The sequence below is a fragment of the Haliaeetus albicilla genome, chromosome 11 (assembly GCF_947461875.1).
Source record: "Haliaeetus albicilla chromosome 11, bHalAlb1.1, whole genome shotgun sequence".
In the NCBI taxonomy this organism is placed as follows: domain Eukaryota; kingdom Metazoa; phylum Chordata; class Aves; order Accipitriformes; family Accipitridae; genus Haliaeetus; species Haliaeetus albicilla.
Window position 1 is genome coordinate 41,834,748 of NC_091493.1, and position 14,740 is coordinate 41,849,487.

Consider the following 14,740-nt stretch of genomic DNA (forward strand, 5'->3'; position numbering starts at 1 on the left):
CCACTCGTTCTTCAGAGGGAAAAATATCCCTGTATTGATAACCAACCACCTCTGATTGAAGTCCAGGTATATGCAATGTATTCCAGAAAATGATGTTTGGAAATGCAAAATTGCCTTAGCAGTGTTTGGCTAAACAGTACAGAGTTGTAAAGGAGCTCTTATCCAATACTAACTGTGCCTTTCTGTAGGAAACTCTTTGTTTCTGTTATTTAGGAAAAAAGTACTGAATATCATTATGACAACATTTTCCTGTTCTACAGAGAAACAACAAATACATGGAAGACAAGTTATTCAGTCTTTGCAGAATGACAGAAGCAGCCAGCTGCCAGATTGCAGAAAGAAACTCTTGCAGGTAAAATCAAATGCAAGTGTATATCTTTTTTTAGTAATTTTAATTGAGAAACTTCACTGCTCCCCACCATAAAGCAAAAAACTCATCCCCAAAGCAAGCCTCTTTTCTTGCAATGTGTTTAGGGACATATTCCAGTGTTAGGCTTGCATTAAGGCAAACAATGTGTGAGTTGCCACAACATAAAATGCAGGAAAAGACAAAACAAAGAGAGATCAATTTTCTTAAGTTTTCTTTTGTTTTTTCTCCTGAAAAGACTGGTTTGTAATAAAGCCATTTTATTTAGCTGTCTAAAGCCTGTATAGTTTGCAAGACTGCAAATACATGCAGAAGGATAGCTCCATCCAGCCTATAAATAATCTCTTTGGAAGTATACTAAAATACTTGACTTGATACAGAAAATAAACAGACAAAACCATTGCTAAAGACTTTTTTTTCTCCCTGGCTTCACAAAAATTGAAACTAAAATGACAGGATTTTGATACTGTCTGTACACACACGCACATACATATATTGTACTCAAGAGAGCACATACCCCGCATTTTAATATGTTTGGTGTCCTTACCTTTCAATTTTCTTTTTCCTGATTCAGCTGCTGAAACTGATGCGCTCTGTTCTCTGGGAAGAGGAATCACAGTGAAAATATTATCAGCGCTAGTACTTCTGTAAGTAAAAGTTTTCACAGGAAACACAAAGACAAAACTGCTTCAATCTCAAAGAAATTTTACACAAAGGATGTACTCCCTTTGGAGTTCCTGTCATTTGGAAATCATATCCTTAACTAGTTAAATTATAAAGTTTCGTCCTGAACTCAATATTGTATAACTTAAGCTGGAGAACAGTGCTTGTTAGAAATGGCCATTAGTCTATCATGTTTCAATCCTCTTAGTCTTGCATATCCTGCATATACTGTCTTTCAAGACGTAAAAAGTTCATTCAAGAGGGTCTATTCTTACTAAAACCATTCCTGTAGGACTTGAGTCACCATTCTGTTTTCACAAATGATGATAAAGCAAGTCTAAATGTCTTACCTGGTATCAGAAAAATCAAACTGTGACAGCACTGGTTTCAGATATTCTTCCATAATTTCTAATATCTCAGAGAAATCTGATGTCAAATCATATCCATTATCATCTATTTTCTCTGTTGCAGTCTATCACACACATTGCAACAAAAAACAGAATACTTACAAATGCTATTTAACAAGGATGGACAGTGTATTATGTTAAATCAGAGGCTAAATCAAATAATTTGAAACATCATAAAATGGAAAATATAAATATAGAAAGTCAGTTTCAAAACTACTTTACTTCAAAACATCAGCATTTTGCAAAATATTCTGACATAGGAATCAGTACAAGATGTCAATATTTATTATTTAAAGGATTAATATACTTCTGCAATTTCAATGGGGAATAGCAGGGAAGACCAGCAGAAAGAAAAGATAATGTGGTGCTCCAAATAATGGGATGAAATTGTGAAAGGACAACTTTGAGAAGTAAACAGAAACTGCAAGATGAACGCAGAAGAAGCAAATGAAAGTGTATGGAGAGATCAGTGGAACCAATTTAGGAAAAAAATAAACATAATTAAGAAAATAGATAAGGAGAGAATAGAATGATGTAGGAGAGGATGACACTAAAAACTGAAGCTTCTAACAGCCAGTATAGATGGATACAAAAATACTACCTGGAAAAATGAGCTCAACTAAGTGTCGAAGAGTGTTGATATTAGTGAACAGACTTCTCACCCAAGGCTCTGTTTGTGTGGCTCTGTGCAGGTTGCATGTATAATTATTGAAAGTTTTAATGCACATGCATTTTAAAAACCTAAGCCAATTTTTTTTTTTGGTCTGTTCTACATGACATTATCTTATCACCGTTTTCTTTACTTACACAACTACAGCAATCTTTACATAACTGCCATTACAACAAAGGCTGGCCATGGACAAAAGAAAAAGTGATCAATACTTCAACCATCTGCAATAATTGGTATTTTAACTGAGAGAAGCTAATGTGATAGATAAAACAGAAATATAATTCAAGAACCAGATGTGTCAACATTATGTGATTAAAACAACGAAAACTTGTACAGGAAATTCAATATGATCTATATTTTTTACCTTTATATTAATGATAGAAATAGGTCTATACCAGTTTTTGTTAATATGCTGTATTTAACAGTGAATTTTGACTGATATTGAAAAACCTAAATTTTATATAATGGAGCCAAAATTAAAGTAAATTAGAATGCTAGGATGTAGACGTGCACATTACATGTGTAGAAAATTTTCTGCAACCATGCAGCTTAAAAGCTTATGTAAAAGCAAAAATTGCAGGCTTATCCAGTGTACCTTTATGATGCACAATTTGTGTTCACTGATTGTGAAAAACAATGTCCTTACAGAACTGAGCCTTCTTGCAGTAACAGAAAACTTTTATCATCTAGAATTTAAGAGTGTTCATAGCTACGAACTTGGAATTCCAATGAGATGTGTCCTTGAATCAAAATTTTGTGACTAACAGACTTGGATCAACTGTGTCCAAATAAACAGTTATAGTGCAAAAGATACTGTGTGCTCTAGAAAGAAACTTTCCTGTGTTGAAAGTCAGTAATAAATCTTTGGCTAAGATAGTTTTATTTTGATTAAAGGGTTTAGATCTGTGTTCCCATTTTTTTCTTGGGACAGCTGGGGCTTTCATGTGATATGAAAGGCAATTTAAATTTGCAAATGCAAATCTTACAGGTACAGCACATTTTCACATAAGTTGATCTCAATTGCATCAATTTTCAGTTCTGATAAACTACTGGACATTTCAAAGCTGCTGAATGACATTCAGAACAGTAACAGAATAACACAGTAAAATTAAATTTTGAAGCAGAGTACACAGCATTTAGCAACTGTGAAGACTAGGGATGTTACACTTGGAATAAACTGAAAATTCTGCATAAAGAGTGTTTAAGATAGTTTTTAGTACATGTTTTTCACCCTATTTTAAATATAAGGTAATCAAATATATTACCGTATCTGTTTGGGAGACACATTCTTGCAAGTTTTGAATGACAGTCTGTTTAAGATGACTCTTCATCTTTTGCTGCTTGTAAAGACGCACTTTTTCCAACAAAATACAAAATGTATCAGGATTCACAGGAAATCGAGAAACTTTAGCTTGCACTATTAAAAGGAGGATAACACCATCTTAAGACTCTTTTTGAGACTTCACATTTGTACTTGAAGAAACAATTGTATAGAGACCATCAGTTTCTAAAGCCATGGCATTTTTTTGAAAATGAAACTGTTTATATATATGTTTAGTACAAAATACATACAGAAATATACAATGAAAAAATCTCTACAATTATTTACCTATAACAACTTTAGCCTTCAAATATAAACAAAAATTCTGTAAACTATGACTAGGTACACTATATCTGATAATGAAACACATGTATTTAGGCATTTACTTTCCTCTGGTATTAGTAAGAGTTACTATTTTTTTAAAATTATTTAAAAATTTTACTGATTGCAACAGTGAAAGATATGAGCCTTCTCATAACATCAGTGCAATGATTTTTATCTCTTAAATGTAAGAAGCACTTACCCTTTGGTTGAGTGGGTTTTCCTTTTTGCTGCGCAGTACTTACTTTTGGCATCTCAATCAATGAACTGTACAAATTTGATCTATGGAAAGCAGAAAACTGCTGAGTAGATTATTTGACTGCTCAGCCTTGTTTATATGAAGTAAATTTATTAGATGAGTAATTATTACCCTCTAATTTAATGTGCTCACAAATACTCTCAAGATGCAATATATATCCTCACCTTGTGGTGCAAAAACCTGCAAAATAACTGGAACAAACTGAGAGCTGTAAGGAAAGTTCTTTCATTGCTATATATCCGGTAAGGTAGATTTTCATTTGTTCCACGACAATTGTTTAAGAATTTTCACAATTGGTGAAGGAACTCAGTCAGTTGCTACTCAGTTTATGAGTAGTCACTAATTAGGCTGCAGTAATGAGATCATTTGTGGCTTTATAAAGCTAAATATGACCCCTCCTAACATTTTCAAGAGCATAAGCAATAAGAGCTGGAAGCTATTAACAGAATTTAGGAGGATACCAAGAATGACCTGAAACCTTTCAGGTGACCTCTGGAGATTTAAGAGATAATTAGTGAAATCAGAAAAACGTACAGCTTTGAGCTGCAGGCAGTTTTATTTATATATTAATTTGTTCACTATCCTAAAATTCAAGTCCAGCAAAATTAGAATTAAAAGGCAATAAACAATCAAAATAGTGATTATTTACAAGTAAAAAAAGATGACATTTGTAACAAACAGAATACTAAAGCAAAATGATGAAATTTTATACCTGTCTTCTGAATGCTGAAGAATAATTATGTAGAAATTAGACGGCAATTCATCCATTATATTAAAATGTTCAACAGGAATACAGAGATTTCTCCATGCCTGTACAATAATTCAAAAGTAGCATTATTTTCATAGATTTTAAAAAATTCCAATCTCAGTTCTTTCATCAGAAAATTGATAGTAATTCTAGGAAAGGAGGTGTTAGTATTAAAAAAAAAAAAAAGTCAAAGGAAATGCTCAGCAGATGTACCAGGACAGGAGGCTCCATCCAAGCAACAGGAAACACTTTTTCACTGTGAGGATGACTGAGCACTGGCACAGGTTGTCCAGGGACACTGTGGAGTTTCCATCCTTGGAGGAATCCTGGGCAACTGGCTCTGAGCAGGTAGGCTGGACAAGATGACCTTCAGAGGTCTTTTCTAACCTCAACCATTCTGTGATTGTGTGACTTTTGTGCAGTGCATAAGAACTTATAAACATTATTTAAAACAAATTACAAATACTGTAACTTATTCCACTTTTCATAACAACACGACTTTTTTGGCCACTACACTGTCTGTGAAGTTAAAATGCTATCAAATACTAGCAGAATACTAGCAAAGGAAGGGAGCAGAATAATTCATTGTAACATTTATGTTTGCAAAAGTCCTTCATTATTTTGTTAAGAATAGACACCTCACCAAAAGGAACCATGTAAAATTGTATTGGGTTTACATGGCAAGGTTTTGGTAGCAGGGGGAGCTGCAGGCATGGCTTTTGTGAGAAGACATGAGGAACTATCCCCATGTTGGACAGAGACAGTTTCAGCTGGCTTCAAGACAGACCCAACACTGGCCAAAGCTGAGCCCATCAGCAATGCTGGTGGCACCTCTGTGATGACATATTTAAGAAAGGGTAAAAACACTGCACAGCAGCTGGAAGAGAGGAGTGAGAATATGGGAGGGAAACAACCTTGCAGCCCCCAAGGCTGGTGAAGAAGGAGGGGGAGGAGGTGCTCCAGGCGCCGGAGCAGAGATTCCCCTGCAGCCCGTGGGGAAGACCATGGTGAGGCAGGCTGTCCCCCTGCAGCTCATGGATGTCCATGGTGAAGCAGATATCCACTTGCAGCCTGGGGAGGACCCCACGCTGGAGCAGGTGGGTGCCCAAAGGAGGCTGTGACCCCGTGGGAAGCCCACGCTGGAGCAGGCTCCTGGCAGGACCTGTGGCCCTGTGGAGAGAGGAGCCCAGACTGGAGCAGGTTTGCTGGGAGGACTTGTGACCCCGTGGGGACCCACACTGGAGCAGTTTGTGAAGGACTGCAGCCAGTGGGAAGGACCCATGTTGGAGAAGTTCGTGGAGAACTGTCTCCATGGGATGCACCCTACACAACCCCCATTTCCCATTTCCCCTGTGCTGCTTGGGTGGCCAGGGGAGGAGGTAGAAGAATCATGAATGAAGCTGAGCCTGGGAAGAAGGCAGGGGGGGAGGGGTGTAGATCTTTTTTAGTTTTGTTTTTATTTTTCGGTATCCTACTCTGTTATTAACTGGCAATAAATCAGTTTCCCCAAGTTGAGTCTGTTTTGCCTGTGACAGTAAGGGGTGACTGATAGCCCTGTCCTTATCTTGACCCATGAGCTTTTCATTGTATTTTCTCCCCCTGTCCTGTTGAGGAGGGGGAGTGACAGAGCAGCTTGGTGGCACCTGGCAACCAGCCAAGGTCAACACACCACAAAAATATTGTACTAAAGAATATACAATCCTTTTTGAGAAAATAAAACCAACACCAACCCAAAACCTCCTAAATAGTCTGGCTCCAGATGAAAAACTGGTCCTAATACAGAAAGGACCACAAATGTTTTTTTAGAATGCTGTCTTTAAGCATGTGTGTTTATGTGTTTTTCAGATTGAAGTTTTATGTGCTTAAGCACACGGGGTACACTCTGGGTCTACCTACATTATGAAGTGGTACAGCTCATCAGGAGCAGAATTTACACTGTACACTTTCACTGATTTTCACTTCAGAGCACCTCTGGACTGGCCCCTGGACTGAATGCCCACTCGATGTGGCTTGAGTGCATCAGAGAATCCAGTTTGGTTTTTGTCTGAGAGGAACACTGCTCATACAGTCATTGTACCACAATGCAAATCAAAGCACCGTGAGCAAGGACAACTGGGAGATTCACTTTGAAAGTGCATTCCTGATCTGAACTAAAAATCTCAACTGAGTTTTAAAAAACACTAATATACCCTCAGAGGGAACTACTTCAGTGACCACTTTGATTTCTTGCATCTCAAGCTGCCTGGAATCATGCAGTTCAAGAATGCAGCCATGAACAGATGTCTTGATTGCCACCTTTTCTTTCCTGAGCTACTGTGACAGGTGCAGTCATGGTGGGCGTTGATGAATGTTTTCAGCTAGGATAACCATTACCAGTTAGATAATTACAGCAACTCAAAGACAGTGGCTTCTAAACAAAATATTATCCTGTTTCTTCTGCTAAATAAGATAATACAGCCCATGCAGAAAAAAGTCAAAACAGTAGCCTACAAACACGTATTTTTCTTATCCTGTACTGTATCTCTGCTTGCCACATTTTCTAAATGCTTAAACCCTGCCAGCTACAGCTAATCCTTTGTATGTAACTTGCTGGCAGTTTTTAATTTCATTCATTTATAACCTAGGGTCTTCCAATCTTAGTTTTGGTATTCACTTTTAGACCTCAGACATTTGAAAAATAAGGAGTTCTCAGCCAGCTTAGACTGAAAGACAGAGTATTTATCTCCCAGAAAAGTTTGTCCATTATGTGCTCCAGAACTATGAATTACAGTTTTCTGGTTGGTTTCTTTAAATATCCAGTTTGCAACATCACAGTTTTGCTGACACCCATGGATAGAGTGTTTGTTAAAAAGAAACCCAAACAACAAAACAAAACCAAACCCCCCAAAACCCCAGGCTCTTTTCATAGGGTAACACCTGCATGGGGACTTGAGTATCTCAAACAGGATGACTGGATGCTGTCCAGACAGTGACAGGAGTCTCTGTTGCAAAAGTCCTTTACAATGGCATCTTCGGCTGGATTGGGCGAGATTCGCATGGAATTAATGATTTAAGTGTGCAGATAGCACAACTCTGACATCCAGCTATACCAAATTGTAACTATAAGACAAACTGGAATTGTATCCTTAAAATCTCACTTCTGACTTAAATCACATAGCTCATGCCACACAGATAACCTAGCATAAACAAAACCACAGGACAGTACATACCATACTAATAAAAATGTATTTTGATTAATGACCAAGTCAATCTATGACTCAAATTAAGAAAAAAAAGTTGAATAGAGTTTAAAGAAAACAGATGAAATATTATTTAATTCCAGGAATAACTGAAATGATATATATCTGTGTGTGTGTGTGTATATATGTGTCTCTGTGTGTATTTATATAACATACATATAAACCACTAATAAGTAGCACATCTCAAAAAGTTACCATTGAAGTAGCAGTCAGTTGCTGTTCCACATTTTTTAGAAGATCACTTGTGTTTCTGTTTTGTTTTAAATGATTCTGAAGATGCAGTAATGCTGCCAGCTGAGAGCTGCTGGTGTTAGATGTAGCTGCTAGAAGGATACTCTTCATTATCATAGACGCTGAACAGCTCTGTAAAATTTTTATATCTATTTATTTCCCCTCCCCAAAATAATATAAATACATATACATTCTATGTTTGTTAAAACATATATATATGTTAAAGTCTCTTGCCTGAAAGGTGATATGGGTTAGCAAATGCCTGTCTGCTATTTGTGTTTACAGTCTAATGTAAACAGTCTAGCAATAACTTATGAAGATTTCTTAAATATGAAGAGCTAGAATTGACTTCTTTGTCTACATTTATCATCTATGTTCCTGCATTTAGTCATCTAAGGTCTACATGGAAAGGTAAATGTCTGTGTTCTGAACTTAGCCTTTCAAGTAAGCTGAGTCTTCTCTGTGTTTGTGTGCCTTTTACTGTACAGCCATCATATCACACATTTTAACAGACTTCCTACAAAGAACAATATAAAGGGTAAGATTTTATATCCTTTTTTTTCAGCAAACATACCAATTCTGTTCTTTAAAACAATGCTTGCTAAGAGCTAAAGCATTTATTTTCTTTTAATGCAGCTCTCACATTAAAAAAAATGCAATTTGGGTTGACATAATCAAAAATTCCAAAGGGAGGCTTAATATTGACAAGGAGTGACATTTTAAACTTTTTTGTTTTTTTAAATAGAAACCTTTCTGGGCAGCACAGTAACTGAATCAGCAGAATTTTTTTCCCAGTAAAAGACATGACTACTCATGGGTTTTGTACCTTGATATGCATTCTACGTTGCTTGTTCACTAACAAGTATGACAGCAAACCATAAATAATATGGTGTGCTGCAGGAGTACAGCAATAAAGGACTGAGCCACAAAACCCCATATTAGCTGTTTTCTGATTTATCAAAAGACCTACCTAGTCCATTCCATCCATGGGTGGAGGTATTTGCAAATCTAAGTGTTGACATGCAGGCAGGTGCTTACTGTCTGTCATAATTTCCTGCTGTTGCCTTGATGTGGCAGGAAGGAAATTACTATAAGGTACATTTATGTATTTCTACAATGGAGATGATGGTGTACAAAGTATGTATTATTTGTTCCTGGTGTAGGGAATATAAGCCTTACAGCCATACCTTATCTTCTCTGTGATGAAGGCAAATACTCATATGAGTGATTCATACACCTTTGAGCCATCTATGGGACCACGCTGTATAGGTGTTGATTTGACAAACTGAATGTAAACCTTTCCTATCTACTTGAAAATAATGAATGAATAAATCTAGAGAAACATTTATTTAAATTATTTGTTAGGGAAGGATGAAACTGTATTTTCTGGTAATGTCTTATCTTAGCTAATCACATAGTAATTTATTCATATTAAAATATTTTCATGTATGCAATCATCAATGAAAACATCAAGTCAAACACAATAGATAATAGAATCATTAAAAAGCCACTGATCAAACATTTTGAACTCAGCAAACATATCATATATTTGACTACCTGTATTACACGCTAGTTCTTATATGCATCCATATATTGTGTTCTGTATGACCAATAGACATTTTTGCTTATGTAACTTAAACCACCCTTTTTATACTGGAAAGAAGCACAATACATTACCTGATGAAGTGCCAAAAACTGGCTAGTTGAAACTGGATCAAATTGTTGAAAGCATTCGACCATTTCAAAACTAGCAGGAGCCAGTACATCAGTAATATTATGACTGAATGCAATACCCATACACTGTAGCAAAGCTTCACTGGACTGAGAAAGATATTTCTGAGTCAACCTATGTTCCTTCTAGATTATAAAAATAAAAAGGTTTATATTAAAATATGCATTAATATTAAATATTTGATATATGTATACAGATTACTAGTGTTAGAAAAGATCAGTATTACTTTTTCATTACTAATTTCAATGCTTTTTCTCCTTTTTAAGGCATTCACTTAATGTGTGATCAAAATAGGCACAGATTAATTATTTAGCAGACACCAACATCTGTTATACAACATTAAAAAATTTTTTAATAAGATACTTTAATATAAAACATGTACTTAGCAGAACAGTATTTAAATTCCAGGCAATATGAGCTGCTCAGAACAAAGGAGTTTTCTGTCAGTTCTCTGTACCATTGTTTCCACTGACAGTTAACTAGATTTAATACAAATACACCCACAAATCTCTTATCTCAAGTATTTACTGTTTATACTAGCAACACAAACTGTACATTCCTAGTGTGCTTTGAACTGCAGTAGTTAACAGAGATCAGCTCACCATACAAAACAACTTAAATTTTGTAAGAATTTTACAAGTGTTTTTTGATAGAAGTTATTTCTTTCTTTGTTCCCAGCCTGCAAAATGTTATGCTCCCTTAGAAAGGCACATCTGTGAAGCAGAGAGAAAGCTGCCTGTTCTTCTTGTCCTGGCTGCTACATGCTCAATCAGCGGCAAACCACTGAAGGAGAAATTATTTCTTCCTGGGAGCAACTGGGAATGCTCCATCAGGAGCTCCCACAGCATGTTTTGAGGGGCAGGACAGAACTGGACAGCAGAGTAGCGATGGAAAGCAGTTTTTGGGGGAGTGCTTTGGAGATTTTTTTTCTTTTGTAAGATCAAATTTATGTTACAGACATTTCCATTATCAGTTCAAACAGAACTGATAAGGTAAGGTGGCTATTATTCCATAAAAAGGAAGCACTCAAATTCTAATGCAAGCACATACACTAATATACCTTTAATGCCTGTATTTTCCTCCTATACTTATCATATTGACATTTATTAGTCCGTAAACTGCTGTCTCTCACTTCCTGTTCACTGCATTCTGCTGAAGTCAGGGAAGTTTTTGCGATGTCTGATTTAGCTTCTTCCTACTCATCACAGTATAAGAAAAGAATAATTAATCATTCCATTAAGCATGGCTGGCTTCATTTCTTTTGTGAAAGTCTAGGTGAAAATGGAACTCATCTTAAATCATCTCACTATATGAATCCCTTGATAGTGAAAGATTTAGCAATATCATCAGGCATAAAAAATTCTTAATATGTTATGATGACAATATGACTAATAGAAACTAAAAAGGCCCCCCATATAACCTCTAAGTTTTTTATTTTCTGATATTTGTCCTCAGTTAAATTTCTTCTGAACACTTTAATTCATCACTGAATTTATAATAACTCAATCAACTTTCCTTTTCTTACATGGTGTTCTTACTACAACACAAAAGGAACTTACAAATCTGAACTTTTAATCTACTTCTTGTTTGCATGGATTTGGAGACCAGCCTACCTAGACCTTTAAGGCATTCAAGGAATTTTTTTACTTCTCTTTCGAAAATATTGTAATTAGCATATCTCAGGAATGAATTAAAAAATTATCTACATGAGGATGGCATGTAGGCAGAAGCATTTTTATGAAATTACTTAGTTTAGTATATTCATTTCTATTATGGCTTGCATGCAATATGTAAAACCTAGCTCTAAATAAAGAGTAGTAGTATACAAGTATATACAGAAAAAGTATTGTGGCAGACAAACTTTACACACAAGAATGAATTTAAATGGAGAAAAGAATGCATACCATAACATTTGGCTTCCAGTAAATCTCTGAATGTACAGGATCTATATTAATGGCAAGTAAATGAAGAGTTTTTCCAGTGAGAGATAGGTATTTGGATTTGATGTCAGGACAGCCTTTACAAAGATTCTGTATGTTTGCTAACTGAGCCAGTGTAATATGACCCACAGTGCATTCCATATGCTTCCAATCCTGGTAAAATACATATTTATGTTTATTTGCTCATATATACCCACACATACAGAAATATACTTCTTTAAAAAAATGTAACACATATATATTTACATACAAACACATTTGTTAAATGTGATTACACTTTCAACTATGAACTAGCTGTCTTTAATAGATATACAAATTCATTAACAATTGATTTAAAAAAAGTACACTGTAACGTCCATAAGCAAACAACAATCAGTCCTGAGGAAAACATGGGATAAGGGGAGAGTACTGCAGAGAATGGTGAGGCTACTATGCTTTCCTGTAACAGCATCTCCTATTGTCATTGTCAGAGACAGAATAACAGGCAAGAATTACTGCTCTGTTCCAGTGGGGCATGTCTTATGTTCTTATTCATCAGCTCAGTTAGGCGGTCCTGCTTAAAACCAACTGTTTTAAAAAGAAGAGACAATAATGCAAACCATGCCTCCCCTGCCATCAATTACAAAGCCTTAAGTCATTTCCTTGCTAGTCTTAGTGGGTTTTATGTCTCTGCATTTAAGAAACAACATCTTTCTGAGAAAACAAAACAAAACAAAACAACCCAATAAACCATCCCCAAGACAAAAAACACACACTGGAATTTTCTTTGCTGCGAAACTACGTGAATAGTCTGGGGACCTGTTTCCTCAGTAGTGGAAGAAGTCCTGCTATGGAAAACATCCCTGTGAAACTTTGTTATACCTTTTATATGCAAATCATAGGACTAAATATTTTGTACTACCTGTTCTGTTGCACCATCTTCAATAGTTCCCCTGATGAATGCCTTCACAATTTCATGAGACGATGCTTCTCCCACTTCTTTAAGTTTTTTCTCAGTTATAACAAGATGAAAAATATCCAAAAGAATTTCTACAAGATTTATTTTCCTATTAGCTAGTTGCCTCATTAATGGGATACTAATATTTGTAGTCTGAAATACAAAAGAAAGTAGAATTCTAATTTTGAATATTTTTGCAAATTTAGTGATAAAAAGATAGAATGTTGTACTTCTTTTAACTAAAAAGCAAACATTTTCACAATATCACCTCAATAGATCAGAGATACTGCTATGAAGATATTTCAGTAACTTAAAAGAAAAACTTCAATGTCAAATATATTAAAAAGCAATCAAAGCAGCTGCATAGAAAAAGAGCAGTTGGGTTTTTGCTCTTCATGTTTTATGTACCTGTTACAAATATCTAATTCCAAAGGAGTTGCAAATGTGTACATAGAACCAGAATTTTAATATTAATGGTTTTGGTAGCTGCACAAAAATACTTGCTCTTTAAAAAAGGCAAAGCAGAAAAAAAAGCTGGATGCTAGAGTATAATAATGGTACACACCAGCAAAGTAGGCTGCAGGCTTTCATTACCCAAAATACACTATTTTGAAGACAGGCTTGCTTTATTTATATAGGGTCAGTATTGGGACTGGTGGTGTTTTAACATCTTTGGCAGCAACATGAACAGTGGGATTGAGTGCACCCTCAGCAAGTTTGCCGATGATGCCAAGCGGTCGACACGCTGCAGGAAAGGGATGCCATCCAGAGGGACCTTGACAGGCTTGAGAGGTGGGCCTGTGTGAACCTTATGAGGTTCAACAAGGCCAAGTGCAAGGTCCTGCACCTGAGTTGGGCCAATCCCAAGCACAAATACAGGCTGGGCAGAGAATGGATTGAGAGCAGCTCTGTGGATAAAGACTTGGGGGTGTTGGTTGACAAGAAGCTCAGCATGACCCGGCAATGTGCGTTTGCAGCCCAGAAAGCCAACCGTACTCTGGGCTGCATCCAAAGAAGCGTGACCAGCAGGTGGAGGGAGGTGATTCTCCCCCTCTGCTCCGCTCTGGTGAGACCCCACCTGCAGTACTGCGTTCAGCTCTGGGCCCCCAACGTAAGAAGGACATGGACCTGTTGGAGCGAGTCCAGAGGAGGGCCACCAAGATGATCAGAGGGCTGGAGCACCTCTCCCATGAAGTCAGGCTGAGAGAGTTGGGGCTGTTCAGCCTGGAGAAGAAAAGGCTCCAGGGAGACCTTATAGCAGCCTGCCAGTACTTAAAGGGGACCTACAGGAAAGCTGGGGAGGGACTTTTTACAAGGAACATGTAGTGATAGGACAAGGGGTAATGGCTTTAAACTGAAAGAGGATAGATTTAGATTAGATTATAAGGAAGAAGTTCTTCACTGTGAGGGTGGTGAGGCACTGGAGCAGGTTGCCCAGAGAGGTTGTGGATGCCCCATCATTGGAAGTGTTCAAGGCTAGGTTGGATGGGGCTTTGGGCAACCTGGCTAGTGGAAGGTGTCCCTGCCCATGGCAGGGGGGTTTGAACTAGATGATCTTTAAGTTCCCTTCTAACCCAAACCATTCTATGATTCTATAATGTTCTGTGTAACTTTTTTTTTTTCTTCTGAGAAATAAACACTTTAATGTGGAGAATTTTAAACCTGTGAGATATTTAGAGAATAAAAAATATCCCCACATTTAGACTTTTTCTTTTGTAGCTATTAGATAAATTTTAGAATTAAATAAAATTGACAGAGACCACACAAATCCTCTTATTTCTGCTTCTTTTCTTTCCTTTTTAGACTGTAAATTCTTTTGACATGCCATGTTTCCTTCTATATTCAAACAATGCCTATCATTACAGGAAGATAATCTCATTTGGGGCTTCCAGGAATCACGCAAGA

At 36.6% G+C, this 14,740-nt stretch overlaps 1 protein-coding gene and 1 long non-coding RNA gene across 3 annotated transcripts in view; one reads left to right on the top strand and one right to left on the bottom strand.

Annotated features, from left to right (window-relative positions):
• The window catches only part of CFAP46 (cilia and flagella associated protein 46), a 91,838-nt gene that overhangs the window by 15,647 nt on the left and 61,451 nt on the right, over positions 1 to 14,740 (bottom strand). The window contains exons 41-50 of the mRNA XM_069797318.1: positions 12,800 to 12,988; positions 11,863 to 12,051; positions 11,019 to 11,153; positions 9,904 to 10,083; positions 8,191 to 8,358; positions 4,721 to 4,818; positions 3,952 to 4,031; positions 3,373 to 3,524; positions 1,381 to 1,502; positions 915 to 967 (exon numbers count right to left, since the gene is read on the bottom strand). Of these exons, the coding sequence (XP_069653419.1) occupies positions 915 to 967; positions 1,381 to 1,502; positions 3,373 to 3,524; positions 3,952 to 4,031; positions 4,721 to 4,818; positions 8,191 to 8,358; positions 9,904 to 10,083; positions 11,019 to 11,153; positions 11,863 to 12,051; positions 12,800 to 12,988 (1,366 nt within the window). The remainder of the gene's footprint in view (positions 1 to 914; positions 968 to 1,380; positions 1,503 to 3,372; positions 3,525 to 3,951; positions 4,032 to 4,720; positions 4,819 to 8,190; positions 8,359 to 9,903; positions 10,084 to 11,018; positions 11,154 to 11,862; positions 12,052 to 12,799; positions 12,989 to 14,740) is intronic.
• LOC138687823 (uncharacterized) lies at positions 258 to 8,196 on the top strand. Of its 2 annotated transcripts, none has more exons than XR_011326960.1 (3): positions 258 to 352; positions 942 to 1,014; positions 6,602 to 8,196. It is a non-coding gene; the product is annotated as an uncharacterized lncRNA (long non-coding RNA). The 2 variants fall into 2 exon arrangements; XR_011326959.1 differs by lacking the exon at positions 6,602 to 8,196 and adding an exon at positions 2,255 to 2,499.